The 26,326-nt window shown below is 44.3% G+C and overlaps 1 protein-coding gene across 4 annotated transcripts in view; it reads left to right on the top strand.

Moving 5' to 3' along the window:
* Positions 1 to 26,326, top strand: part of KHDRBS3 (KH RNA binding domain containing, signal transduction associated 3) — a 523,501-nt gene that overhangs the window by 188,574 nt on the left and 308,601 nt on the right. For all 4 annotated transcript variants that reach the window (XM_033935054.1, XM_033935056.1, XM_033935055.1 and 1 more), the window contains one exon: positions 23,076 to 23,212. In XM_033935054.1, coding sequence (XP_033790945.1) covers positions 23,076 to 23,212 — 137 coding nt within the window. The remainder of the gene's footprint in view (positions 1 to 23,075; positions 23,213 to 26,326) is intronic.

The following is a 26,326-nucleotide window of genomic DNA, read 5'->3' as shown; positions in this document are numbered from 1 at the left end:
AAGCGGAGACTTAGAGGAGACATGATAGAAACCTTCAAAATCCTGAAGGGCATAGAGAAGGTAGACAGGGACAGATTCTTCAGACTGTGGGGAACCACAAGTACAAGGGGTCACTTGGAGAAGTTGAAAGGGGACAGGTTTAGAACAAAATGCTAGGAAGTTCTTTTTTACCCAGAGGGTGGTGGACGTATGTAACGCACTTCCGGAGCACATTACAGGGGTTCAAGGAAGGTTTAGATAGGTTCCTAAAGGATAAGGGGATTGAGGGGTACAGATAGAAGTAAAAGTAGGTTATAGAAATGCTCAGAAACCACTTCATAGACCATAGACCTGATGGACAGCCGCGGGAGCAGACCGCTGGGCGCGATGGACCTCTGGTTTGACCCAGTGGAGGCAACTTCTTATGTTCTTAAAGTGGCTCAGCCCTGAGACCTTCAGGACCGTAAAATGGAGGTTCTACTTAAACAAAGTTTTGATGTGGCTGCCCTGGCTGTCCAGGCAGAAATTTGTGGTGTTCTGGTAGCCCAGGCTTGTTTCCGGTGGTCTGTGAGAGTTGTTGACTGCGAGATGGCTGATTGGTTCTTAGTGGATCTGGAAGTTGCTTCCTATCTGTCTGATGCCAAATATGATCTGTTGCATGCCTCAACAAAGTCCATGGCTCTTGGTGCAGTGACCTGCTGTACCATGTGGCTTCGAGGTTGGTCAGTAGATGCGGCATCTAAGGCTAAGCTTAGTAAGTTTACATTTTGGGGCTCCTTTTACTTCACAGAGGAGTTAGATAAGCTGGTTCAGGCCTTGATTGATCAATAGGAGGAAATATTTTTCACTCAGAGAATAGTTAAGCTCTGGGGTGTATTACCAGAGGTTGTGGTAAGAGCGGATAGCGTAGCTGGTTTTAAGAAAGGTTTGGACAATTTCCTGGAGAAAGATTCCATAGTCTGTTATTGAGAAAGACATGGGGGAAGCCAGTGCTTGCCCTGGATTGGTACCATGGAATGTTGCTATTCCTTGGGTTTTGGCCAGATATTAGGGACCTGGATTAGTGACTGTGAGAACGGGCTACTGGGCTTGATGGACCATTGGTCGGACCCAGTAAGGCTATTCTTATGTTTTTAAGGTGCCTCAGTTACCGGAGGACCGATCTTGCGAGGCTTCACGAGGTGGTTCTGTCCGGGGACATTTGAGTGAATTTCGTAGGGACTGCCCTGGCCGGAGAGCAACTTCTTTTCCTTCAAGAGGACATTTCTTCCATTATCCCAGGACAAGCAGGCACCATATTCTCACATGTGGGAAATGTCATCCATGGAGCTCTGATGAGCAGACTTCCTTTTAAAACTTTAGAAAGTTCACGACTGCCGCACCACGTATGCACGAGTGCCTTCCTGCCCGACTTAGGCGCACTTCTCAGTTCTCAGTTTTCCGCGGAGCCAAAAATCCCTCGGTTTGACGCTCTGTGCTAGACTTAGTTCTACTCGTGACTTCTCGCACTGCGGCTCATGTTTCTTTTTTTTTTTTTATAATTATCTTTATTAAACTTTCACAACAAATCACAAGACTAATCTTGTTCCATGTAACACAGGAAGGAAACCATTTTACCATTCAAACCAAAAATCAAATACAGAAATATTATTTATCCCTTTCTTAGACCACAATAATAGGGGGCATGGAAATCTTTTAAAGTTTGGAGATATTAAAGTGGTATTAAATTCTAAAGAAAAGGCTTAATGTGAAACCGGTTACTATCTTTACTCATAATCCATCATATAATCAGTCCTTGATGATATTTTTGACTTTCAGGAACTCCCTCAAGTGGTCTGGAGAAAAAAAAGTATACTTAATTCCCAAATACCTCACCAAACACTTGCAGGGATAAGCTAATAGAAAAGTAGCCCCCAACTTAAGAGTTTCTTTACGCAGAGATAGGAAATCCTTTCTTCGTTCTTGTGTGACTTTAGAGACATCTGGGTACATCCAAATCCGTTGTTCTCCATATAATTTATGAGAATTCTTAAAATATAATCTTAACACCATATTTAAGTCTTGCTCAAAAACAAAGGAAATTAGAAGAGTTGCTCTTTCTGTCTCTGCATTCAAAGTTTGTTCCAATAACGCAGTCACATTCCCAAAATCAATCTGATTCTCTCCTTCATTTTGTTTATCCAATTCTTTTGAGGCATCTTTTTATTTGGAAGATAATATATTTTGTTTACTGGAGGAATTTTGTCAGAGGGAATATTCAAATTTTAAATTAAATATCTATTCAAATAGACTATAGGAGAAGTTCCAGGGGAGAATGGAAAGTTCAAAATACAAAGGTTCAATCTCCTATTATAGTTTTCAATTTGTTCTAATTTCCTATGAATAAAGGAGTTATCTTTAATAGCTGCGTTCTTAAATGTTTGCAATTGTTTTATATCGTCCTGCATTTGTATAGTTTGGGTTGAGAATTCCAATTTCATTGAGTCAACAGTTTTAGTAAGATTGTCCATCTTGGTATTAATGTTAATTACCTCCTCAGTTGTTTTGCTCGATGAAATCTCCACCCGCTGAAGGAGTGACCAAATGTCTCCCAAGGAAGCCTCCGTGGGAGAGGAGTGAATTCTCTCTCTCTCTGTAGATGTTGTTAAAGTCTTCAGCTGCCCTGCCATTACCGGCTTGTCGCCCTCTCCAGGAAGCCCCGTAGAATCCCTTCCGGGATCGTAGTCCTCCTGCAACAAAGCCCCGACAGATGCTGGACACGCAGGTTTTGATGGAGCTGGAGGGGATAAGGATGTTTCAAACCCCGAAAGGGGGAGAGGTTCTCCTACGTCTTCCCCCAATGCCGGGACACTTCCTCCGGCTTGTGGAGCAACCGGGGATTGAACCGCAAAGAAGCGATCGACGGTCTGCTGGACGGGCGTTGAAAATAGGGCCGGCGAGGGAAAGGCCCTTAACACCCCCTTCCTTTTAGAATGCGGCATAGTAAAATAGATATACAAGGTAAGATATCTATAAAGGAAGCACCAGCTTCGTCGGATTCCAGATCAGCCTCTCACTAGCGGTTCTCACACCGCCGCCATCTTACCACGCCCCCAACTGTTATGTTTCTTTTTTCTTACAGGGTCACTGGTTATTGCACGTTTCATTTTCTTTGAAAAAAAATAATATATTTGGTCTCTTTTTTTCTTTGTGTCACGGCAGGGCCTAACCCGCGGCCTTAGCAGGCGGGCTTTGATTTAGCCGTGGCTGTTTTTCATTCTATGTCCCGGCCGGTCACAGGCTTCAAAAAGTATAGCCGCTGTCGGCGTGCAATTTCCCTCACCGACCCACACAACTGGTGTGTACAGTGTTTAGGACCTGACCATCGTCCGGAGGTCGTGTGCCCGCTGTACTACATTTCAAACTTGAGCCCTTAAACATTGTCGAGTTCAGGTAGAAAAAATATTTGGTGGTATGGATAACCCTTTGTCTAAGGCCCTGACTCCGATTTCAACCCTGACCTAGACCCCAAATCCAGTCAAGTCTTCTACGGGGCTACTACCTTTCACATCGACCTTAATCAAACCTTCCTCGTTTCGGAAGTCTTTGGGGAAGTCTTTGGGGAAATCAGCGAGCTCTTCTGATGAGGAGCTGTTATCCTCACTGTCTCCTTCAGGTAAGATAGCTAAGCCAACTCCTCCGGACATGCCACCCTTAGAGCCGGTGATTTTTAAGCTTCCAAAGAAACGTGTCTCAAAATAGAGACCTCTTGCTTCTTCGAGGTTGTCTTTCTTGGAGATTACTTAAAAAAAACAAAAAAACACACAAAAAAAATAAACCCTTGTCTTTCCTTTGTTAAATCGTATTTCCTCTTTCCCTTTCCCTTCATAGGAATAAGGGTAAGACTTATAGTTCCACCATATATAGAGACCCAAATAATCAGGACTACTCAAATCAAGTCACTTCACAACCAATCAAGATGACCTTTATTCTATGCAATCACTGTGGTGCTTTAATTCCAAGACATACTATTTGGAGGCTTAAGGCTTGCCCCATCTGTCTTCAACTTGCTAGTATTAAGGAGGAGCTCTGCAAACTTAAACAGGAATTGAATACAATTAAAGCAGCTTTTATCACACCACAAAATCATACCAACTTACCACCTCTACCTCAAAGACTAAAACAGCCCAGGAATAAATGGGTCACAGTAGGCTCAGGAAGACTGCGACATGTAACACAGAAACATCCACCTTCACAAATATTACCTCTACAGAATTCCTTCGCTCCACTGCGATACTCATGAAAACAGAAGGGAGGTGGGACTGAAACCAATGAAGGTAACTCAAGAGAGCAAGCACACCCTAAGCACTAATAAAAAGGCCAAAAACAGAAAACTATTACTGTTGGGGGATTCCATCATCAGAGGCATTAACCTTGGAACACAAGGCGAGGAGACCAAAATAGTGAAATGTCTTCCAGGATCCTCGGCTACCAGGAGTTCCAGGCAAATACAGACTATAATAAAGGAAGAAACTAAGGATTTTAACACTGATGATGTTATCCATCTGGGAACAAATGACCTGGCCAACAACTCCACATTTGCAGCATAGAAAGCTTTTTTGGGAGCTTGGTGAGGGCGTGAAACCTTTTGTAAACACTTTAGCTTTTTCTGAAATGCTGCCTGCATATGGAAAGGGAGAGCAAAGAGTGAAAACCACAGTAGACTTTAATAGATGACTCAAAGCCTGGTGTCATCAAGAAGGCTTCAGGTACATATGAGGATGGGGAAATACATGGAAGGACAAGAAGCTATATTGCACTGATGGACTACATATTACTACAGCAGGAAAAAGAAACCTTGCAGAGAAATTTAGACAATATTTTTCTAGGCATTTAAACTAGAAGGTGGGGGTGGTGTATGTATGCAGGACAATTATAGAGACTGCCCCTGGCAAAAGAAAAGATGTGATAGTAGTAAAGACTGCAACATAAGCAATATCAGCAACTCATTTCTTAGTGTTGCAACGGAAAGTGAAACGAAACAAAAATCCATACGAAAAAGGAGACTATCGCTGAAAAATAGCTGGAAAGCGATGACCACAAATGCTTGCAGTCTAAGCAACAAAGTTCATGATCTGCAAGCCCTGATGTTAGAGGCAGATCTAGATATTGTCGCTGTCACAGAGACATGGTTCAGTGAATCACATGGATGGGATGCAAACATACCGGGATATAAACTTTTTAGGAAGGGCAGAGATGGTCAAAAAGGTGGAGGTTTAGCTCTCTATGTAAAGATCAATATCCAAGCGACCGAAATGCAAGGGACCTGGGGAGAGGAAGAAGCGATATGGATTGCTCTGAAAAGAGAAGATGGAACTTCTATCTATGTGCGTGTAGTCCACAGTTCTTCAACTGCCGGTCCGCAGACTGGTGTCAGTCCGCAGAAAATTTCTGCCGGTCCGCGCAGGGCCGGTGAGATCAAGTCGGCAGTTAAATTTCCTGCCGACTGCGGTTCCTCCCGACTGCGGTTCCTGCTGACTAATGTTCTTCCCAGCCTCAGGCGATCAAGATAGGCTGCCAATGTCGGGGCCTTCCTTCTCTGAGTCTCGCCTGTTCAGAAACAGGAAGTTGAAACAAAATAGAGAGTGAAAGTCCTAACGTCGGCAGCGTGTCTTGATCGCCGCCCCTGCCGAGTAGCTGAAGAGGGCCGCGGGGAAGTTGCGATTAGAACGGGGAGAGCTGCAGATTCAGGTGCAGGTGGAGGGAGATGGTCAGCGTGTGTGAACAAGATCCTGGGGAGCCTTCACAGTGGCTGTCTCCCCTCCCACCAGCTCTCCTATTTGCCAGGGCAGTGATTTACCGGCAACTTCCTGCAGGCAAGTAATGAGAGCTGCTGGTAGGGGAGGAAGCCACTGTAGGGGGCTGGGAAGGTGCTGGATAAAGGGAGAGCTGTTACTGGACTTGAAGGGAGTTAGAAGGAGAGATCCTGCTGGGAGGGGAGGAGGGAAAGGGATAGAAAGAGAGTTAATGTTGGATAGAGAGAGGAGGGAAGGGAGAAGAAGGAGAGATGCTGCTGGGAGGGCAGGAGGGAAAGGGATGGGAAGAGAGTTAATGTTAGATAGAGGGAGGTGGGAAGGGAGAAGAAGGAGAGATGCTGCTGGGAGGGGAAGAGGGAAAGGGATGGGAAGAGAGTTAATGTTGGATAGAGGGAGGAGGGAAGGGAGAAGGAAAAAAAGGAAGGAGGGTAGGGAGAAAGAAAAAAGGAAGGAAACAGCTGGCAGGGAGATTACAGGAGGGGAAGGGGGTCAGGGTGGAATGGAGAGATCAGATGAGGGAAAGGGGAGAGAGAGGAATGAGAAAGTAGAGAGACATTGATGCTGGAAAGAGGGTCAGCAAAGAAATGAGAGAGGGATAAAGATGCTAGATCTGGTGTAGGAGAGATAAAATGAAGAAGTCAGTGAAGCTGGAATGAATGATGTAAAAAGGAGCGAGGAGGATGGACAGGGAAGAGGGGCATAGAAAGAAGTCAGATACATATGGAAGGGGGAGAGGGCAGACATTGGATGGAACGGGCAGATGCTGGAAGGAAAAGAGTGAAAAGAAGATGAAAGCAGAAACCAGAGACAACAAAAGGTAGAAAAAAATAATTTTTATTTCTATTTTGTCATTAGAATATATCAGATTTGAAATATATATCCTGCTAGAGACATAACTGGGGACAGCAGTATTCTGTTAGCATGATATTTCTATGTAGCATTCTATAATAACTTGGCTTGTTCAGTTTTCTTGATAGTAGAGGGGATATATGTGAAGGGGAGGGGAGACAGGGGTTTTGTTGGTCTGTGCTCTGTATATTTGTATTTATAAAATCACAATTGTTCAGAATATTGTTTCTTTTTATACTTTAATAAAATACGTTCAATATAAAATCATAATTGCGGCTTGTGCAGATGAGATCAGATGGTTTGCGGGGACCGAGCTCGCGGAGATGGGGCGTAAACGGGGTTTTTAAATTTTAGTCCTAGTAGTTTGCCGGTCCACAAAATAATTCTTTTATTTCTGCCGGTCCACGGGTGTAAAAAGGTTGAAGAACACTGGTGTAGTCTACAGACCTCCGACTCAATCGCAGCAAATTGATAAGGATCTGATTGTGGATATCCAAAAGTTTGGAAGGAAAGAGGAGGTTCTGCTGTTGGGAGATTTCAACCTGTCGGATGCGGACTGGAATGTTCTGTCTGCAGAATCGGAAAGAAGTAGGGAGATTGTGGATGCCTTTCAAGAGGCTCTGCCTTGTCGGCAGGAACCCACAAGGGAAAAAGCGATATTGGATCTGGTCCTCACAAATGGAGAGAGTATCTCTAATGTTCGAGTGGGTGCTCACCTGGGAAGTAGCGATCATCAAACGGTTTGGTTTGATATAACGGCTAAAGTGGAGAGCGGCCGCACGATACTTAAAGTCCTAGATTTCAAACGTATGAACTTTAATGCTATGGGAGAGTACCTGAAGAAAGAGCTGTTAGGATGGGAAGACATAAGAGAAGTGGAAAGGCAGTGGTCTAAGCTGAAAAGAGCGATAAAAATGGTTACGGACCTTTATGTGAAGAAAATCAATAAAAACAAGAGAAAAAGGAAGCCGATATGGTTCTCCAACCTAGTGGCTGAGAAAATAAAGGCGAAAGAGTTGGCGTTCGTGAAATATAAAAAAAAACAAGAAGAGGAGAGCAGAAAGGACTACAGGGTGAAAATGAAAGAAGCCAAGAGAGAGATACGTCTGGCGAAACCACAGGCGGAAGAACAAATGGCTAAAAATGTAAAAAAGGGAAACAAAATTAGATATATTAGTGAAAGGAGGAAGATGAAAAATGGAATTGCTAGGCTAAAAGATGCTGGGAACAAATATGTGGAAAGTGATGAGGAGAAAGCGAATGTGCTAAACAAATACTTCTGTTCTGTGTTCACAGAAGAAAATCCTGGAGAAGGACCGAGATTGTCTAGCAAAGTTACACGAGAAAATGGGAGTAGATTCTGCGCCGTTAACGGAGGAGGGTGTTTATGAGCAATTTGAAAAACTGGAGGTGAACAAAGCGATGGGACCAGACGGGATCCATCCCAGGATACTACATAGTAACATGGTAGATGACGGCAGATAAAGACCCGAATGGTCCATCCAGTCTGCCCAACCTGATTCAATTTAAAATTTATTTTTTTTTCCTTCTTAGCTATTTCTGGGCAAGAATCCAAAGCTTTACCCGGTACTATGCTTGGGTTCCAACTGCCGAAATTTCTGTTAAGACTTACTCCAGCCCATCTACACCCTCCCAGCCATTGAAGCCCTCCCCTGCCCATCTTCCACCAAATGGCCATACACAGACACAGACCGTGCAAGTCTGCCCAGTAACTGGCTTTAGTTCAATATTTAATAATATTTTCTGATTCTAAATCTTCTGTGTTCATCCCACGCTTCTTTGAACTCAGTCACAGTTTTACTCTCCACCACCTCTCTCGGGAGCGCATTACAGGCATCCACCACCCTCTCCGTAAAGTAGAATTTCCTAACATTGCCCCTGAATCTACCACCCCTCAACCTCAAATTATGTCCTCTGGTTTTACCATTTTCCTTTCTCTGGAAAAGATTTTGTTCTACGTTAATACCCTTTAAGTATTTGAACGTCTGAATCATATCTCCCCTGACTCTCCTTTCCTCTAGGGTATACATATTCAGGGCTTCCAGTCTCTCCTCATACGTCTTCTGGCGCAAGCCTCCTATCATTTTCGTCGCCCTCCTCTGGACCGCCTCAAGTCTTCTTACGTCTTTCGCCAGATACGGTCTCCAAAACTGAACACAATACTCCAAGTGGGGCCTCACCAATGACCTGTACAGGGGCATCAACACCTTCTTCCTTCTACTGACTACGCCTCTCTTTATACAGCCCAGAATCCTTCTGGCAGCAGCCACTGCCTTGTCACACTGTTTTTTCGCCTTTAGATCTTCGAACACTATCACCCCAAGGTCCCTCTCCCCGTCCGTGCATATCAGCTTCTCTCCTCCCAGCATATACGGTTCCTTCCTATTATTAATCCCCAAATGCATTACTCTGCATTTCTTTGCATTGAATTTTAGTTGCCAGGCATTAGACCATTCCTCTAACTTTTGCAGATCCTTTTTCATATTCTCCACTCCCTCTTCGGTGTTTACTCTGTTACAAATCTTGGTATCATCTGCAAAAAGGCACACTTTTCCTTCTAACCCTTCAGCAATGTCACTTACATACATATTGAACAGGATTGGCCCCAGCACCGAACCCTGAGGGACTCCACTAGTCACCTTTCCTTCCTTCGAGCGACTTCCATTAACCACCACCCTCTGGCGTCTGTTCGACAGCCAGTTTCTGACCCAGTTCACCACTTTGGGTCCTAACTTCAGCCCTTCAAGTTTGTTCAACAGCCTCCTATGAGGAACTGTATCAAAGGCTTTGCTGAAATCCAAGTAAATTACATCTAGCATATGTCCTCGATCCAGCTCTCTGGTTACCCAATCAAAAAATTCAATCAGGTTCGTTTGGCACGATTTACCTTTTGTAAAGCCATGTTGCCTCGGATCCTGTAACCCATTAGATTCAAGGAAATACACTATCCTTTCTTTCAGCAACACTTCCATTATTTTTCCAACAACTGAAGTGAGGCTCACCGGCCTGTAGTTTCCTGCTTCATCCCTGTGACCACTTTTATGAATAGGGACCACATCCGCTCTCCTCCAATCCCCAGGAATCACTCCCGTCTCCAGAGATTTGTTGAACAAGTCTTTAATAGGACTCGCCAGAACCTCTCTGAGCTCCCTTAGTATCCTGGGATGGATCCCGTCTGGTCCCATCGCTTTGTCCACCTTCAGTTTTTCAAGTTGCTCATAAACACCCTCCTTCGTGAACGGCGCAGAATCTACTCCATTTTCTCGTGTAACTTTGCCAGACAATCTTGGTCCTTCTCCAGGATTTTGTTCTGTGAACACAGAACAGAAGTATTTGTTTAGCACATTTGCTTTCTCCTCATCACTCTCCACATATTTGTTCCCAGCATCTTTTAGCCTAGCAATTCCATTTTTTATCTTCCTCCTTTCACTAATATATCTGAAAAAATTTTTATCTCCCTTTTTTACATTTTTAGCCATTTGTTCTTCCGCCTGTGCCTTCGCCAAACGTATCTCTCTTTTGGCTTCTTTCAGTTTCACCCTGTAGTCCTTTCTGCTCTCCTCTTCTTGGGTTTTTTTTATATTTCGTGAACGCCAACTCTTTCGCCTTTATTTTCTCAGCCACTAGGTTGGAGAACCATATCGGCTTCCTTTTTCTCTTGTTTTTATTGATTTTCTTCACATAAAGGTCCGTAGCCATTTTTATCGCTCCTTTCAGCTTAGACCACTGTCTTTCCACTTCTCTTATGTCCTCCCATCCTAACAGCTCTTTCTTCAGGTACTTTCCCATTGCATTAAAGTCCGTACGTTTGAAATCTAGGACTTTAAGTATCGTGCGGCCGCTCTCCACTTTAGCCGTTATATCAAACCAAACCGTTTGATGATCGCTACTACCCAGGTGAGCACCCACTCGAACATTAGAGATACTCTCTCCATTTGTAAGGACCAGATCCAATATCGCTTTTTCCCTTGTGGGTTCCGTCACCATTTGTCTGAGCAGAGCCTCTTGAAAGGCATCCACAATCTCCCTACTTCTTTCCGATTCCGCAGACGGAACATTCCAGTCCGCATCCGGCAGGTTGAAATCTCCCAACAGCAGAACCTCCTCTTTCCTTCCAAACTTTTGGATATCCACAATCAGATCCTTATCAATTTGCTGCGATTGAGTCGGAGGTCTGTAGACTACACCCACGTAGATAGAAGTTCCATCTTCTCTTTTCAGAGCAATCCATATCGCTTCTTCCTCTCCCCAGGTCCCTTGCATTTCGGTCGTTTGGATATTGATCTTTACATAGAGAGCTACTCCTCCACCTTTATGACCATCTCTGTCCTTCCTAAAAAGATTATATCCCGGTATGTTTGCATCCCATCCATGTGATTCACTGAACCATGTCTCTGTGATAGCAACAATATCTAGATCTGCCTCTAATATCAGGGCTTGCAGATCATGAACTTTGTTGCTTAGACTGCGAGCATTTGTGGTCATCGCTTTCCAGCTATTTTTCAGCGATAATCTCCTTTTTTGTATGGATTTTTGTATCGTTTCACTTTCCGTTGTAATACTAAGAAATGAGTTGCTGATATTGCTTATGTTGCAGCCTTTACTACTATCACATCTTTTCTTTTGCCAGGGGTGGTCTCTATAATTGTCCTTCGTACATATACCACCCCCACCTTCTAGTTTAAATGCTTAGAAAAATATTGTCTAAATTTCTCTGCAAGGTTTCTTTTTCCTGCTGTAGTAATATGTAGCCCATCAGTGCAATATAGCTTCTTGTCCTTCCATGTATTTCCCCATCCTCCTATGTACCTGAAGCCTTCTTGATGACACCAGGCTCTGAGCCATCTATTAAAGTCCTCTGTGTTTTTCACTCTTTGCTCTCCTTTTCCATATGCAGGCAGTATTTCAGAAAAAGCTAAAGTCTTTACAAAAGGTTTCACGCCCTCACCAAGCTCCCAAAAAGCTTTCTGTGCTGCAAGTGTGGAGTTGTTGGCCAGGTCATTTGTTCCCAGATGGATAACAACATCAGTGTTAAAATCCTTAGTTTCTTCCTTAATTATAGTCAGTATTTGCCTGGAACTTCTGGTAGCTGAGGATCCTGGAAGACATTTCACTATTTTGGTCTCCTCGCCCTGTGTTCCAAGGTTAATGCCTCTGATGATGGAATCCCCCAACAGTAATAGTTTTCTGTTTTTGGCTTTTTTATTTGTACTTATGGTGCGCTTGTTCTCTTGAGCTACCTTCATTGGTTCCAGTCCCACCTCCCTTCTGTTTTTCTGAGTATCGCAGTGCACTAGTGGAGCGAAGGAATTCTGTAGAGGTAAAATTAGTGAAGGTGGATGTTTCTGTGTTACATATCGCAGTCTTCCTGAGCCTACTGTGACCCATTTATTCCTGGGCTGTTTTATTCTTTGAGGTAGAGGTGGTAAGTTGGTATGATTTTGTGGAGTGATGGAAGCTGCTTTAATTGTATTCAATTCCTGTTTAAGTTTGCAGAGCTCCTCCTTAATACTGGCAAGTTGAAGACAGATGGGGCAAGCCTTAAGCCTCCAAATAGTATGTCTTGGAATTAAAGCACCACAGTGATTGCATAGAATAAAGGTCATCTTGATTGGTTGTGAAGTGACTTGATTTGAGTAGTCCTGATTATATGGGTCTCTATATATGAATAGTGGTCCCTGGGGTTGGTGGGACTATAAGTAAGACTACTAGTAAGGCAGAAATATAGGCTCTATACCACCTAAAACACAGTATTTTGAACAAAACTGCAGGTTCTATCAGTGCTACCCTAAAACACAGGATTTATAACAGGATTTTCCCTACTTTAGTCACCCTGAGCCACAGGCACCAGAAATATAGGCTCTATACCACCTAAAACACAGTATTTTAATCAAAAATGCAGGAAGAGGAAATAAGATTTAACAGAGGAAAGAGAAGGATTTATTTTTTTGCGCTTTTTTATATTTTTTTAGTAAGAAACAGGGAGGAGAAGAGAAATTAAGCAGATATAATGCTGAAAACCAGTCAAAAGAGCAGAATATGAAATGCTGAGTAACTTAGCTTTTAGATGTTTACAGGGCAGCCTTGTTCACAGCAATGTCCCAAAGATGTCCCAAAGATACTGAGGGAGCTCAGAGAGGTTCTGGCGAGTCCTATTAAAGACTTGTTCAACAAATCTCTGGAGACGGGAGTGATTCCTGGGGATTGGAGGAGAGCGGATGTGGTCCCTATTCATAAAAGTGGTCACAGGGATGAAGCAGGAAACTACAGGCCGGTGAGCCTCACTTCAGTTGTTAGAAAAATAATGGAAGTTTTGCTGAAAGAAAGGATAGTGTACTTCCTTGAATCTAATGGGTTACAGGATCCGAGGCAACATGGCTTTACAAAAGGTAAATCGTGCCAAATGAACCTGATTGAATTTTTTGATTGGGTGACCAGAGAGCTGGATCGAGGACATATGCTAGATGTAATTTACTTGGATTTCAGCAAAGCCTTTGATTCAGTTCCTCATAGGAGGCTGTTGAACAAACTTGAAGGGCTGAAGTTAGGACCCAAAGTGGTGAACTGGGTCAGAAACTGGCTGTCGGACAGACGCCAGAGGGTGGTGGTTAATGGAAGTCGCTCGAAGGAAGGAAAGGTGAGTAGTGGAGTCCCTCAGGGATCAGTGCTGGGGCCAATCCTGTTCAATATGTTTGTGAGTGACATTGCTGAAAGGTTAGAAGGAAAAGTGTGCCTTTTTGCAGATGATACCAAGATTTGTAACAGAGTAGACACCGAAGAGGGAGTGGAAAATATGAAAAAGGATCTGCAAAAGTTAGAGGAATGGTCTAATGCCTGGCAACTAAAATTCAATGCAAAGAAATGCAGAGTAATGCATTTGGGGATTAATAATAGGAAGGAACCGTACATGCTGGGAGGAGAGAAGCTGATATGCATGGACGGGGAGAGGGACCTTGGGGTGATAGTGTCCGAAGATCTAAAGGTGAAAAAAACAGTGTGACAAAACAGTGGCTGCTGCCAGAAGGATGCTGGGCTGTATAAAGAGAGGCGTAGTCAGTAGAAGGAAGAAGGTGTTGATGCCCCTGTACAGGTCATTGGTAAGGCCCCACTTGGAGTATTGTGTTCAATTTTGGAGACCGTATCTGGCGAAGGACGTAAGAAGACTTGAGGCGGTCCAGAGGAGGGCGACGAAAATGATAGGAGGCTTGCGCCAGAAGACGTATAAGGAGAGACTGGAAACCCTGAATATGTATACCCTAGAGGAAAGGAGAGACAGGGGAGATATGATTCAGACGTTCAAATACTTGAAGGGCATTAACGTAGAACAAAATCTTTTTCAGAGAAAGGAAAATGGTAAAACCAGAGGACATAATTTGAGGTTGAGGGGTCGTAGATTCAAAGGCAATGTTAGGAAATTCTACTTTACGGAGAGGGTGGTGGATGCCTGGAATGTGCTCCTGAGAGAGGTGGTAGAGAGTAAAACTGTGACTGAGTTCAAAGAAGCGTGGGATGAACACAAAGGATCTGAATCAGAAAATAAGATTAAATATTGAACTAGGCCAGTATTGGGAAGACTTGCATGGTCTGTGTCTTTATATGGCCGTTTGGTGGAGGATGGGCTGGGGAGGGCTTCAATGGCTGGGAGGGTGTAGATGGGCTGGAGTAAGTCTTAACAGAGATTTCGGTAGTTGGAACCCAAGCAAAGTACAGGGTAAAGCTTTGGATTCTTGCCCAGAAATAGCTAAGAAGAAAAAATTAAAAAAATTTAAATTGAATCAGGTTGGGCAGACTGGATGAACCATTCGGGTCTTTATCTGCCGTCATCTACTATGTTACTATGTTACCAGATGTACCATATTCAATGGTCTTGGTGCCGGTTTTGCAGAATATGTTGGCAACTATTCTGTATCAGAAGTTTGGTAACATGCTTGCCCAATTCACTCCTGTCTCGACTCTGCTTCCTGCAGTCCAGCCTGAGCACTCAGCAGTATTACAAGGAGTCGAGTCCTTAAGAGTGCCTCCAGATGAATCTACAGACTATCTAAGGAGCTGAGTCCTTGTGAGTGCCTTGATTTCAGTCTACACACTCTATATAAGAAGTCGAGTCCGAGTCTTTAAGAGTGCCTCGATATAGCTCGTTACAAGGAGCTAAGTCCTGTTTGGTGTCTCAACCTCATTCTCCAACTTCCAGGCCTACCTCTTCACATAAGGCGTTGCACTTTTCGAAGCACATGGTGAGGACGCCTCAACATTCATCTTCCAGTTTGGATCCGACTCAATCACGAGACCGTGATTCGAGACATACTTCTCCATTGAGGTCCAGGTCTTCTTCTGGAGACGGGTCTCGTTTCTCCAGTCATCGAGGCTCTTCGAGACCACCAACTCCTTTTGTCGAGGAGATCTGTTATGGAACCTCACCACCCTCTTCAGTCAAGTTCTTCACCTGCAAGGTTTTCTTCACATTCCAGAAGTGGGTCATCTTTGCCTCTCTGGACTCAGATATAAGGTATTAATACTCCAGAGAAACTTCACCTTCATTCTCTGCTATGAGAGGTACCTCAAGGGGCTCTCGATCACCTTCTCAACAAGGTCATATCTCTTCAGACCTGGTATCTTTTACCAGGTTTCTATGTAAAATGAGTAACATCACTTTGGAATCTGACTCAAAATACTCTGAGCATCTAGAAGAACTAGGAATGTCTCATTCTCCTAGGGAGTCTCTCAAATTACCCATAAATGGCATTCTTTCTCAAACTTTCTCAAACTGCGTTTGACCTAGTAGACCATGAAATCATGCTACTGTGCCTTGATGCAATGGGAATCTCGGGAAAGGTAAAGAAATGGTTCCAAGAATTCCTAACAAACAGATCCTACAGAATAGCTAACAATGGAAAACACTCCAACCCATGGAATAACCCGTCAGGGGTACCCCAAGGCTCCCCTCTATCGCCTACTTTATTCAACATTTACATAGCATCCTTAGGTCACCGCCTACAAAAATTAAACTTAACACATTACATATACACAGACGATATATCCATCCTAATTCCCTTAAATGACATCTCAACTGAAATTATAGACATCCTTTCACACACAATGAGAGAAATTGAAAAATGGACCACCAATTTCAAACTGAAACTAAATACAGAGAAAACAAAAGTCTTCTTGGCAAGCCCCAACAACAAAATAAAGAAAACATCATTAAAAATAAAGAGCCATGAATATCTGATTTCCAAAACCATAAAAATCCTGGGTGTCACTCTAGACACATACTTGACCATGGTTGACCACACAAACTTAACAGTGAAGAAATGCTTCTACATTCTATGGAAGCTAAGGACTATTAAAAAAATGCTTTGACACAACATCCTTCAGGTTACTGGTGCAATCGCTGATTCTATCCACCCTGGACTACTGCAACATCGTCTACCTGGGTATCCCACAAAAAAACAAACAAAAAACCTGAGACTAGTACAAAACACTGCAGTTCGCTTAATCTTCGGACTGAGAAAACAAGACCACATTAGCCCATACTACAAAAAGCTGCACTGGCTACTAATGGAAGCGCGAATACTGTTCAAATTTGCATGCATCTGCTTCAAACAAATCTGGGGCCTAGCACCTTCCTATCTGCAAACACACTTTACTCTACATAACACCACACGAACAACCAGAAACAAAAACATCTTCGCCTATCCTAAAATACTGGCTGCAAATACAAATCCTACCTTGACAGAACCTTCATGTTCCAAGCTAACAGACAACAATCCTGGCTGGGAAACTACATAAATAAACCAGACAGACCTACAATGCATTCCGAAAATCTATCAAAACCACTCTGTTTGACAAATTCATCACCTAAACAGATCAATCCGCACTCACTACGCTTTTTCCCCCTTCAACCCAAAGTATCTTCAGACAATTCCTACTCCTCTCACTTTCCCTCCCACTTTCAACCCCTCTTACATTTCCCTACACCACTACCCTTTCTTCTGTAACTTTCCCCTCGTGCATTTGTAATTTGCTGAATGTCCAGCCTTCTTTCGATGTTGAACCGCCTAGAAGTCATCTGACTATGGCGGTATAGAAAAATAAAGTTATTATTATTAAACTTTCAAAAGAAATCTTGCGACACCATATTCCGTTCCTGCTGTACCAGCAAAGTTGGAATCTTGATATCGGATGGTCCACTGTAAGGAATTTGAGAAGTCTCAATTATCCCATCAGTCTCTTCTTGTGGAATCTTCTTTAAAAAGAACCAATCTTGCCAAGTTTATACCACCGTCCCACCTTGAAGAGAGGGCAAGGACTATGGACAAGTTTGGTCGTCGACTGTATCAAAATTCAATTATGAGAACCCGAGTTTTGAACTAGAACTTTGTCTTCACATCTTATCTCAAGCATTTGGTCAACGTCATGCCTGATTTTTTTCAAATATCTTCCCCAACATCGACTTCCTGAGTTTCAACAACTACAAAACACTCTGGGTCAACTTTGCATGCATCTCATTCAATCCGCATATGATGCGTTTGAATTGTCCTCTAGAGTCACTGCCTTTTCGGTGGCCATGCATCGCCTTGCTGGCTTCGTACCATGGACATGGACCCAAATCTGCAAGATTGGCTTTCATCCCATGGTGGGGCAATTAATTGTTTGATTCTATTAAGGCAGCTACTAAACGCTTATCTGAGCATGAGAAGTCCTTTGCTTCCATCATTAGACCAAAGCCTTCCACTGCCAAAGGTTATAGACTTGTTCCATCCTACCAGAGGCGTTTTCTTCAGAAGGCAGCTCCTTATTTAAGGCTGCCTCCTAAGAAACAACAGCAGCAGCAATAACGGCAGCACCCAAGGCCTCTCAGTCTTTTTGACCATCTCACACAGAGCATAACCTCAATCGTTCTGCCTCTGTCCTCTCCTCGTCCCATAGGGGGCTGTCTCCATCTTTATTACCACCGATGGGAGCTATTACATCCGACCTCTGGGTCCTCTCTATCATCAGGGAAGGTTAATCTTCATTTCATCCAGATTCTTCCAGATCTTCCCCCAAGAGAGTATCCTTCCAATCCATCCCAGACCACCCTTCTTCTTCAGGAAGCTCAAGCTTTGCTTTGTATCCGTACCATCGAGGAAGTTCCCCTGGAACAGCAGAGTAGGGTTTTTTTTACTCCTGTTACTTCCTAATTCCGAAGAAGACGGGTGATCTGCGACCTATTTTGGATCTCAGCACTCGACAGATTTCTTGTCGGAGAAGATTCGGATGCTGTTTCTAGCATTCTTGTATCCCCTTCTAGATCAGAACGATTGGTCATGCTCTCTGGATCTCAAAGAGGCTTATACCCACATTCCCATTCATCCAGCCTCTCGCAAGTTACTCACATTTCGGGTGGGAAATCATCATTTTCAGTACAGAGTGCTACCCTTCGGCCTGGCATCATCTCCGAGTCTTCACCAAGTGCCTAGTGGTGGTGGTGGCAGCAGCTCTGCGAAATCATGGTCTTCAGGTTTTCCCGTACCTGGATGATTGGCTCATCAAAGATTCGACATCTCAGGGGGTTATTTTAGCGACCCAATGGACTACTTGGTTTCTCCAAAGTTAGGGGTTTGAAATCAACTTTCCAAAATCCCAACTACAGCCTTCTCAGACTCTACAGTTCATCGGAGCAACACTGGATACTTTGCAACTCGGAGCATTCCTTCCTCAACAATGTCAGGATGATCTCATTCAACTTTGTCACAAAATGTCATCCCTTACTTCACTTTCAGTGAGACACATGATGGTTCTCCTAGGTCACATAGCTTCTACAGTTCACGTGACTCCTTTTGCCAGACTTCACCTCAGAATTCTTCAGTGGACCCTGGCATCTCAGTGGGTTCAGACTTTTGACCCACTCTCTCGGCACATTACAGTGACTCCTTCATTGAGACATCTCTCCACTGGTGGATGCTCTCTTCCAATCTCTCCAGAGATTTACTGTTTCAAACTCCCCCTCATCAGAAGGTACTCACGACAGATTCCTCGACCTACACTTGGGTGGCTCATCTCGATGGTCTTCATAATCAAGGCCATTGGTTCAGCAGAGATCGTCAGTGTCACATAAATCTGTTGGAACTCAAAGCGATCTTCAGTGCTCCAAAAGCTTTTCAGCATCTTCTTCAAAATCAAGTAATCCTCATTCGGACAGACAATCAAGTCGCCAAGTACTACATCAACAAGCAGGGAGGTACAGGATCTCTCCCTCTTTGCCAGGAAGCTCAAAAGGTGTGAAATTGGGCAATCTTTCACAACACCTTTCTAAAAGCGGTTTATATTCAAGGAGAGAAAAACTGTGGTGAAAAAATTGAGACATCTTCTGCAACCTCACAAATGGACACTCAATTCCTCGCCTCTCCATCATATTTTTTCCCAGTGGGGGACTCCTCAAATAGATCTCTTTGCATCTCCATACAACAACAAACTGTCTCAATTCTGCTCCAGGATATACTCTCCTTATCACCTCGAGGCAAATGCTTTTCTTCTGGAATGAACGTGATTCTCATAGCTCCTCGGTGGCCCAGACAACCATGGTTCTCCCTTCTTCTTCAACTCAGCAGCAGGGAGCCACTACTTCTACCAGTTTTTCCCTCTCTGCTTACACAGTCAGGGGACTCTCCTTCATCCCAACCTGCAGTCTCTAAACCTGACAGGTTGGCATCTTTCAATGTAACTGCCGGTTTCCAGTTCTCTCAATCTGTCAAGGACATTTTAGAGGCTTCTTGGAAGCCTACCACTAGACAATGTTACAACCAGAAATTGACTAGATTCTTCTTGGTGCACCATTCCTCACAAGGAGCCTCAATCTACCTCCTTGTCTTCAGTTTTGGATAACTTGTTACATTTATCTCAAACAGATCTCAAATCAACATCTATTTGAGTCCATCTCAGTGCAATTGCTGCTTTCCATCAGCCTATCGAAGGGAAACCCCTTTCTGCTCATCCTATGGTTTCCAGATTTATGAAAGGACTTTTCAATGTCAAGTCACCTCTCAAACCGCTTCCAGTGGTTTGGGATCTCAATGTTGTTCTTGCTCAATTGATGAAGCCTCCATTTGAACCAATGGCTTCGGCTCATCTCAAATATCTCACTTGGAAAGTGGTTTTTCTTTTTGATGTCACGTCTGCTCGCAGTCAGTGAGCTACAAGCTTTAGTAGCGGACCAACCTTTCACAGGTGACATAGTGGTCCTCTGTACTCATCTTAAATTCTTACGTAAAGTGGTTTCAGAATTTCATCTCAACCAATCCATTATACTTCCAGTGTTTTTTCCAAAGCTTCATTCTCATACTAGAGAAACAGCTTTTCATACTCTGGACTGTAAGTGTGCTTTGGCTTTCTACTTGCAATGCACTAAGTCACATAGATCTGCTCCTCAACTTTTTATCTCCTTTGATCCAAACAAGTTGGGACATCCAGTATCCAAGCGCACCATCTCCAACGGGATGACTGCTTGCATCTCTTTCTACTATGCTCAGGCTGGACTGTATCTACAGGGTCAAGTCACAGCCCATAAAGTCAGAGACATGGCGGCATCAGTAGCTTTCCTTAGATCTACTCCTATTGAGGAAATCTGCAAAGATGCCACTTGGTTCTTGGTTCATACTTTCACCTCTCATTATTATCTGGATTCTTTTTCCAGACGGGATGGCCATTTTGGCCAGGCAGTTTTATAACATTTATTATCCTAAATTGCCAACACTTACAATCCCATTCTGGTTAGCTTGGAGGTCACCCATATGTGAGAATATGCTGCCTGCCTGTCCTGGGATAAAGCACAGTTATTTACCGTAACAGGTGTTATCCAGGGACAGCAAGCATATATTCTCACAACCCACCCACCTCCCCTGGTTGGCTTCTTAGTTAGCTATCTGAACTGAGGTGACGCGTGCCCTACGTCGGGTGGGAAGGCATTTGCGCATGCGCCGCGTGGCAGTCGCAAGCATTCTAAAGTTTTACAAGCAAGTATGCTTGCGAGGCTATCTGCATCGGGGCTCCGTGGATGACATCACCCACATGTGAGAATATCAGCCTGCTGTCCCTGGATAACATCTGTTATGGTAAGTAACTGTGCTATACATGCAGTCCACGGGAGGTGGGGTGGGGTTGGTCATGCCGCCTCCTCCGGATGCTTCTCCACCACCCATCCAGTCCATTGACTTTGTTGCAGGTCCTTCCCCCAGTTCCAGTCAGAGTTTGGTTGCAGGAGTTTTACCAGGGATGGGCTGAAATCACAATGGATCGTTGGTTCCTAGAGGTGATTCGGGACGGTTTTGGTCTGGAGTTTTCTCAATCTTTGCCAGATCGTTTCCTCTCCTCTCCTTGTCAGGCAACTTGGAAAAGGAGGGCTTTTCAACAGACACTGCTGTGGTTGCTGGACCTCAAAGTGGTAGTCCCAGTGCCTGCTCAGGAGTTTCACACTAGCAGATACTCCATTTACTTTGTGGTGCCCAAGAAAGAGAGGTCTATTCTGCCCATTTTTGGATCTCAAAGGTTTCAACAGAGCGGTTTTGGTTGTCTTTTTGTATGGAAATCCTGAAGTCAGTAATTCTTGTTATTAAACCTGGAGAATTTCTGACTTCTCTTGATCTAATGGAGGCTTATCTGCATGCACCCAGTCGAATGTCCCATCAACATTTCTTTCACTTTGCGATTTTGCGAGAGCATTATCAATTTAGTGCGCTTCCCTTTGGTCTACCTACAGCACCGCATTCCTTCACCAAAATTATGGTTGTGGTGGCAGCGGCCTTGCGCAAGGAGGGCATTCTGGTGCACCCTATCTGGATGATTGGTTGATTTGAGCAAAGTTGTTGCAGGAGAGTTTCCTGGATTATGACTCGGGTTGTGAAGTTTCTGCAGTCCCTAGGCTGGGTGTTCAACCTGTCCAAAAGCTTGTTAACATAAGAACATAAGCACATAAGCAGTGCCTCCGCCGGGTCAGACCATAGGTCCATCTTGCCCAGCAGTCCGCTCCCGCGGCGGCCCAGACAGGTCACGACCTGTCCAAATCACCAGAAGGGGCCCCCATGCCACCTTGGTTTCCTATTGAGTCCTATCTTCCCATCAAAGTCCTAGCCCTCCGGTCTTGCACATGCACGACCTGGTCGGGTTTCTATACTTATTTTCTGGTTAGCTTTTTCAGTATCCCACGATCCCTTTATCCCTCAGGAATCCGTCCAGTCTCTGTTTGAATCCTTGTACCGTACTCTGCCCAATCACGTCCTCCGGTAGCGCATTCCAAGTGTCCACGACCCTTTGGGTGAAAAAAAACTTCCTTGCATTCGTTTTGAACCTATCTCCCTTCAGTTTCTCCGAATGCCCCCTCGTACCTGTTGTCCCCTTCAGCCTGAAGAATCTGTCCCTATCCACCCTCTCTATGCCCCTCATGATCTTGAAGGTCTCTATCATATCACCCCTGAGCCTCCTTTTTTCCAGAGAGAAGAGCCCCAGCCTATCCAACCTCTCGGCATATGGGCAGTGTTCCAGCCCTCTTACCAGTTTCGTTGACTCAGTATCAGTGCTTGGAGTATTTCGGCATTCTTTTCTACACCAGTTTGGGGAGTGTTTGACTTCCAGAGGGCAGGGTGTGCACATTGTGGATGCAGATTTGCTCTCTGATGCATTGCAGAAGTCCGTTGGTGCAATACTTTCTGCAGGTGTTGGGGGTCCATGGCAGCCTCCTTGGAAGTGGTCCAGTGGGTTCGGGCTCACATGTGTCCTCTTCAGTATGCGCTGCTTTGGGGTGGTCGCCACAGATTCACAATCTTGACTCTTTTGTCCTGCTTCGGGGATTAGTTCATCGCAGCCTGTGCTGGTGGCTCCAGCCTTCCAATCTGGTTCAGGTTGTGAGTGAGTCTTGAACAGCCCCAGGGGACAGTGCTTTTCACAGACGCCAGTCTCCTCAGTTGGTGGAGGTGTCTTGGTCGATCAATGTTCTGGAGACTAGAACCATTCGGCTAGCATTGGTGGAATTCCAGACCTTGCTGAAGGGCAAGTCAGTTAGAGTTCTCTCAGACAATGCCATTGGTGTGGCCTATTTCAGTTATCAGGGGGGCACCATTAAACTATGCTTGTCTGTGTTTTATAGTTTTATTCTTTATGGTGGCCTATTTCAGTTACCAGGGGGGCACCATTAAACTATGTTTGTCTGTGTTCTATAATTTTATTCTTTATAATAGCTTGAACTATCTTGCCCAGAACTGAAGTCATGCTTACCAGTCTAATTTCCCAGATTTCCCATGGAGCCCTTTTTAAAAATTGGCATTAAATTGACCATTCTCCAATCATTTGGGTACTATGAATGATTTTAACTTGTGTGTGTATTTGTACATTAATTTCTTATATTGCTCTATTTATGCACTTTGTAATGGCCTGACATATTTGTTTCCTTTGATCTAGGATTACAATGATGAGATACGGCAAGCTCAGCTTCAGGAACTAACATATTTAAATGGTGGCTCAGAAATTGTAGAAGTTCCAGTGCGTGGAAAACCTTCATTGCGAGCACGGGGAGCATCAGTCTCTGCTTCAGTAAGGTACTGAAACATAATACAATCCTTTATTAAATAAGTTATGAATTTATTATATCTCAAGATCTATTTAACGAGGGACAATTTCCTGAGTGTTCTATATGTAAAGTCTTTGGGTACTTTTCATTGATTTGGGGAAAAAAGCACCTATAGGTTTTCACCTGCTATTTATATGGGTATTTTCTTATGTAGACCAACAAACAAGTTCATAAGGTTAATCAAAATATGCAACACCTTTGTATCAAAGTAACACACTCCTTAGACGATAGAATGAACTAAAGCACTATTGTCACATGTTGCAAACTCATATGACAACTCATTGTACCAGTCTCTGACAATGCAATGCTCAATGACATATTAAACACCCAGAAGGAAGGAAAAAGCCTCTGGGAAGGGTTCTGAGGTTTTTTCCTTCCTTCTGTGTGTTTAACAGGTCATCGAGCATTGCATTGTTAGAGACTGGTACAATGAGTTGTCATGAGTTTGCAACATGTGACAATGGTGCTTTAGTTATCCCAGGATAAGCAGGCAGCTATTCTCACATATGGGTGATGTCATCCACGGAGCTTGGATGCGGACAGCCTCGCAAGCATACTTGCTTGTAGAAAACTTCAGAAGTTTTGAGTCAGCCACACCGCGCATGCGCGAGTAACTTCATGCCCAGCACAGGGTGAGTCTCCTCAGTTCTCAGTTTTTCGCGGAGCCGAGAAGTGTCTTTGACGCTCTGCGCTGAACTTCGTTCGCTTCTCTCACCGCAGTTTGTGTTCTTTTTAGTAGTGAATCGCTGTGTTACTTTCTTTATTTCTATTTCTTAAAAAAAAAAGAAGACTTTATTTTTCTTAGTCGACTGGTGGGGCAGGCCGCTCAGCCGCAGCCTGCGGGCTTCAACTTCGCAGCGGCTATCTTTCCTCCTATGTCCCAGCCAGTAACGGGCTTCAAGAAGTGTAGCCAGTGCCAGCGTGCAATTTCTCTCACGGACCCACACCGCTGGTGCCTTAAGTGCCTCGGGCCTGACCATAGTCCTAAGTCGTGGGAGCGTTGTGCTACTCTTCAACCTCGAGCCCTTAAAAGTTGTCGGGTTTAGTGGAAAAACTCTTCAGGTTGGACTCTCAGTGACACCCTTGACCTCGAGTGCTGCCTCAGTCCCTCCTCCCTCCTGCTTCTACGATTCCGACCTCGAGTCTCATTAGACCGTCCTCGTTTGGATCGTCTTTGGCCTCAAATACACCTGCTTTATCTTCCACTGAGCTTCCCTTGGGTCAGATACTTAAGCAGAAGGTTATGGCGGTGGTCCTCAAGCTCTCCAAGACCTTCAAGTCGAAGCACATCTCCACTGCCACCTTGAAGCCTTTAGCCTCAGCAAGTGATCCAGTTTCAGACTCGGATCCACAATGGCAGGCTTCTCTCCAGACCATGTTGGAGCAGCAATTTGTTCAGTTACTGAGAAAATATGGTTCTACCTTGACTCTGCCTCCTGTAATCCAGCCTGGGCAATCAGCAATCTCCCGCGAGGTCAAGTTTCTGCTTGTGCCTCGAGCTGAAGCTACACACTCTGCAAGGAGCCGAGTCTTTGCGAGAGTCTGGTCTGTCATCTACACACTCTATGCAAGGAGCAGAGTCTTTGCGAGTGTGTTGACAGGAATCCTCACACTCCATACAAGGAGCCGAGTCTTTGGGAGTGCTTCGAGATTCCTCGATCCAAACCACTGAGTTTCGATCTACAGCCCTATTCATTCACCAGCAGCATTGCCTGTTTTCATCCATAGGGCGAAGTCTCCTCGATATTTCTCGAGACTGCTTCCAGACACCACTCTCATTGTCGATCAAGGCCCTCATCAAGGCATCCTTCGGTGTGCAAGTCTTCTTCCAAAGGGCATCCTTCCTCGTCCAGGCCTCATTCCAGACTTTCCAGCTTTTCGAGGCCTCCAACTCCTCGATTGAGGTCACCACTTCCAGGCCTTGAGGAATCAACTTCTTCCATTGCCTCCTCCAAGTCTCCATATTCTTTGGATTGCCACTATTCTAGAGAGGCTTCACCTTCGTTCTCCACTCAAGGCGCCTCGAGGTCATCGAGCCCTTCTCGAGGCACGGCCATGGTGGATCAGCTGTCTTTCTCTTCCTTCCTTCATCAGATGGCTGATGACCTGTACATTAAATTAGACGCTGGTTCTAAATACTCTAAGAAGTATCTAGAGGAAATGCATCTGCCTCAACCTCCTGCAGAGTCACTTAAGCTCCCTCTTAACCGGCTTTTTCTCAAACTTTCAAATGATATCTGGAGACTCCTTATGCTATACCTGCTGTTTCAGGCAAGTTGGACTTGAGGTATAGAACTCTACATTGCAAAGGGTTTGAGAATTCACAGTTATCTCATCAATCCCTCCTTGTAGAGTCCTCTTTGAAAAGAACCTATCCTTCCAGGGTCTATGCCACAGTTCCACCTGGAAGAGAGGGTAAGACCATGAAAAAGTTTGGATGTCGTCTTAATCAGAATGCTATGATGTCCTCCAGAGTCCTTAACTACAATTTTGTCTTCACTACTTATCTCTAGTTCCTCATTGATATTCTTCCAGGTTTTCTGGAAAAACCTGGATCAGCATAGGCATTTTGAGTTCCAAGAAGTCACTGCTATTCTGTCACAACTCAGATTACATCTTCTCCAGTCATCTTATGATGCCTTTGAACTGTCTGCTAGGGCCACTGCTTTCTCTGTAGCGATGCACCGCTTGGCCTGGCTTCACACCATCGATATGGACCCTAATCTTCAGGACTGTCTGGCTAACATTCCTTGTGAGGGCAATGACCTCTTTGATGAATCCATAGAGGCTGCCACTAAGAAATTGGCTGAACATGAAAAATCCTTTGCTTCTATTGTCAAACCAAAGCCAAAGTCAGTTCCTGCAAAATCTTCACACCCTCCTCTAGTTTTGCAGAGGCGTTATACTCCAAGGGTGGCTTCTTACACTCTAGCATCTCCCAAGAAACCACAGCAGCAGAAGCAACGGAAACCTCAGCCTTCTGTTCCGCCTTAGGCTGCACAGCCTTTTTGACTGCTTAACACAGAGCATAATCTCCATCCTTCTGCCTCTGTCCTCCCGTCTTCTCATAGGAGTTCGTTGC

The sequence above is a fragment of the Geotrypetes seraphini genome, chromosome 2, assembly GCF_902459505.1.
Source record: "Geotrypetes seraphini chromosome 2, aGeoSer1.1, whole genome shotgun sequence".
Lineage (NCBI taxonomy): Eukaryota > Metazoa > Chordata > Amphibia > Gymnophiona > Dermophiidae > Geotrypetes > Geotrypetes seraphini.
Note: the sequence above shows the minus strand (reverse complement) of the source record. Positions and strands in the feature narration are given on the sequence as shown.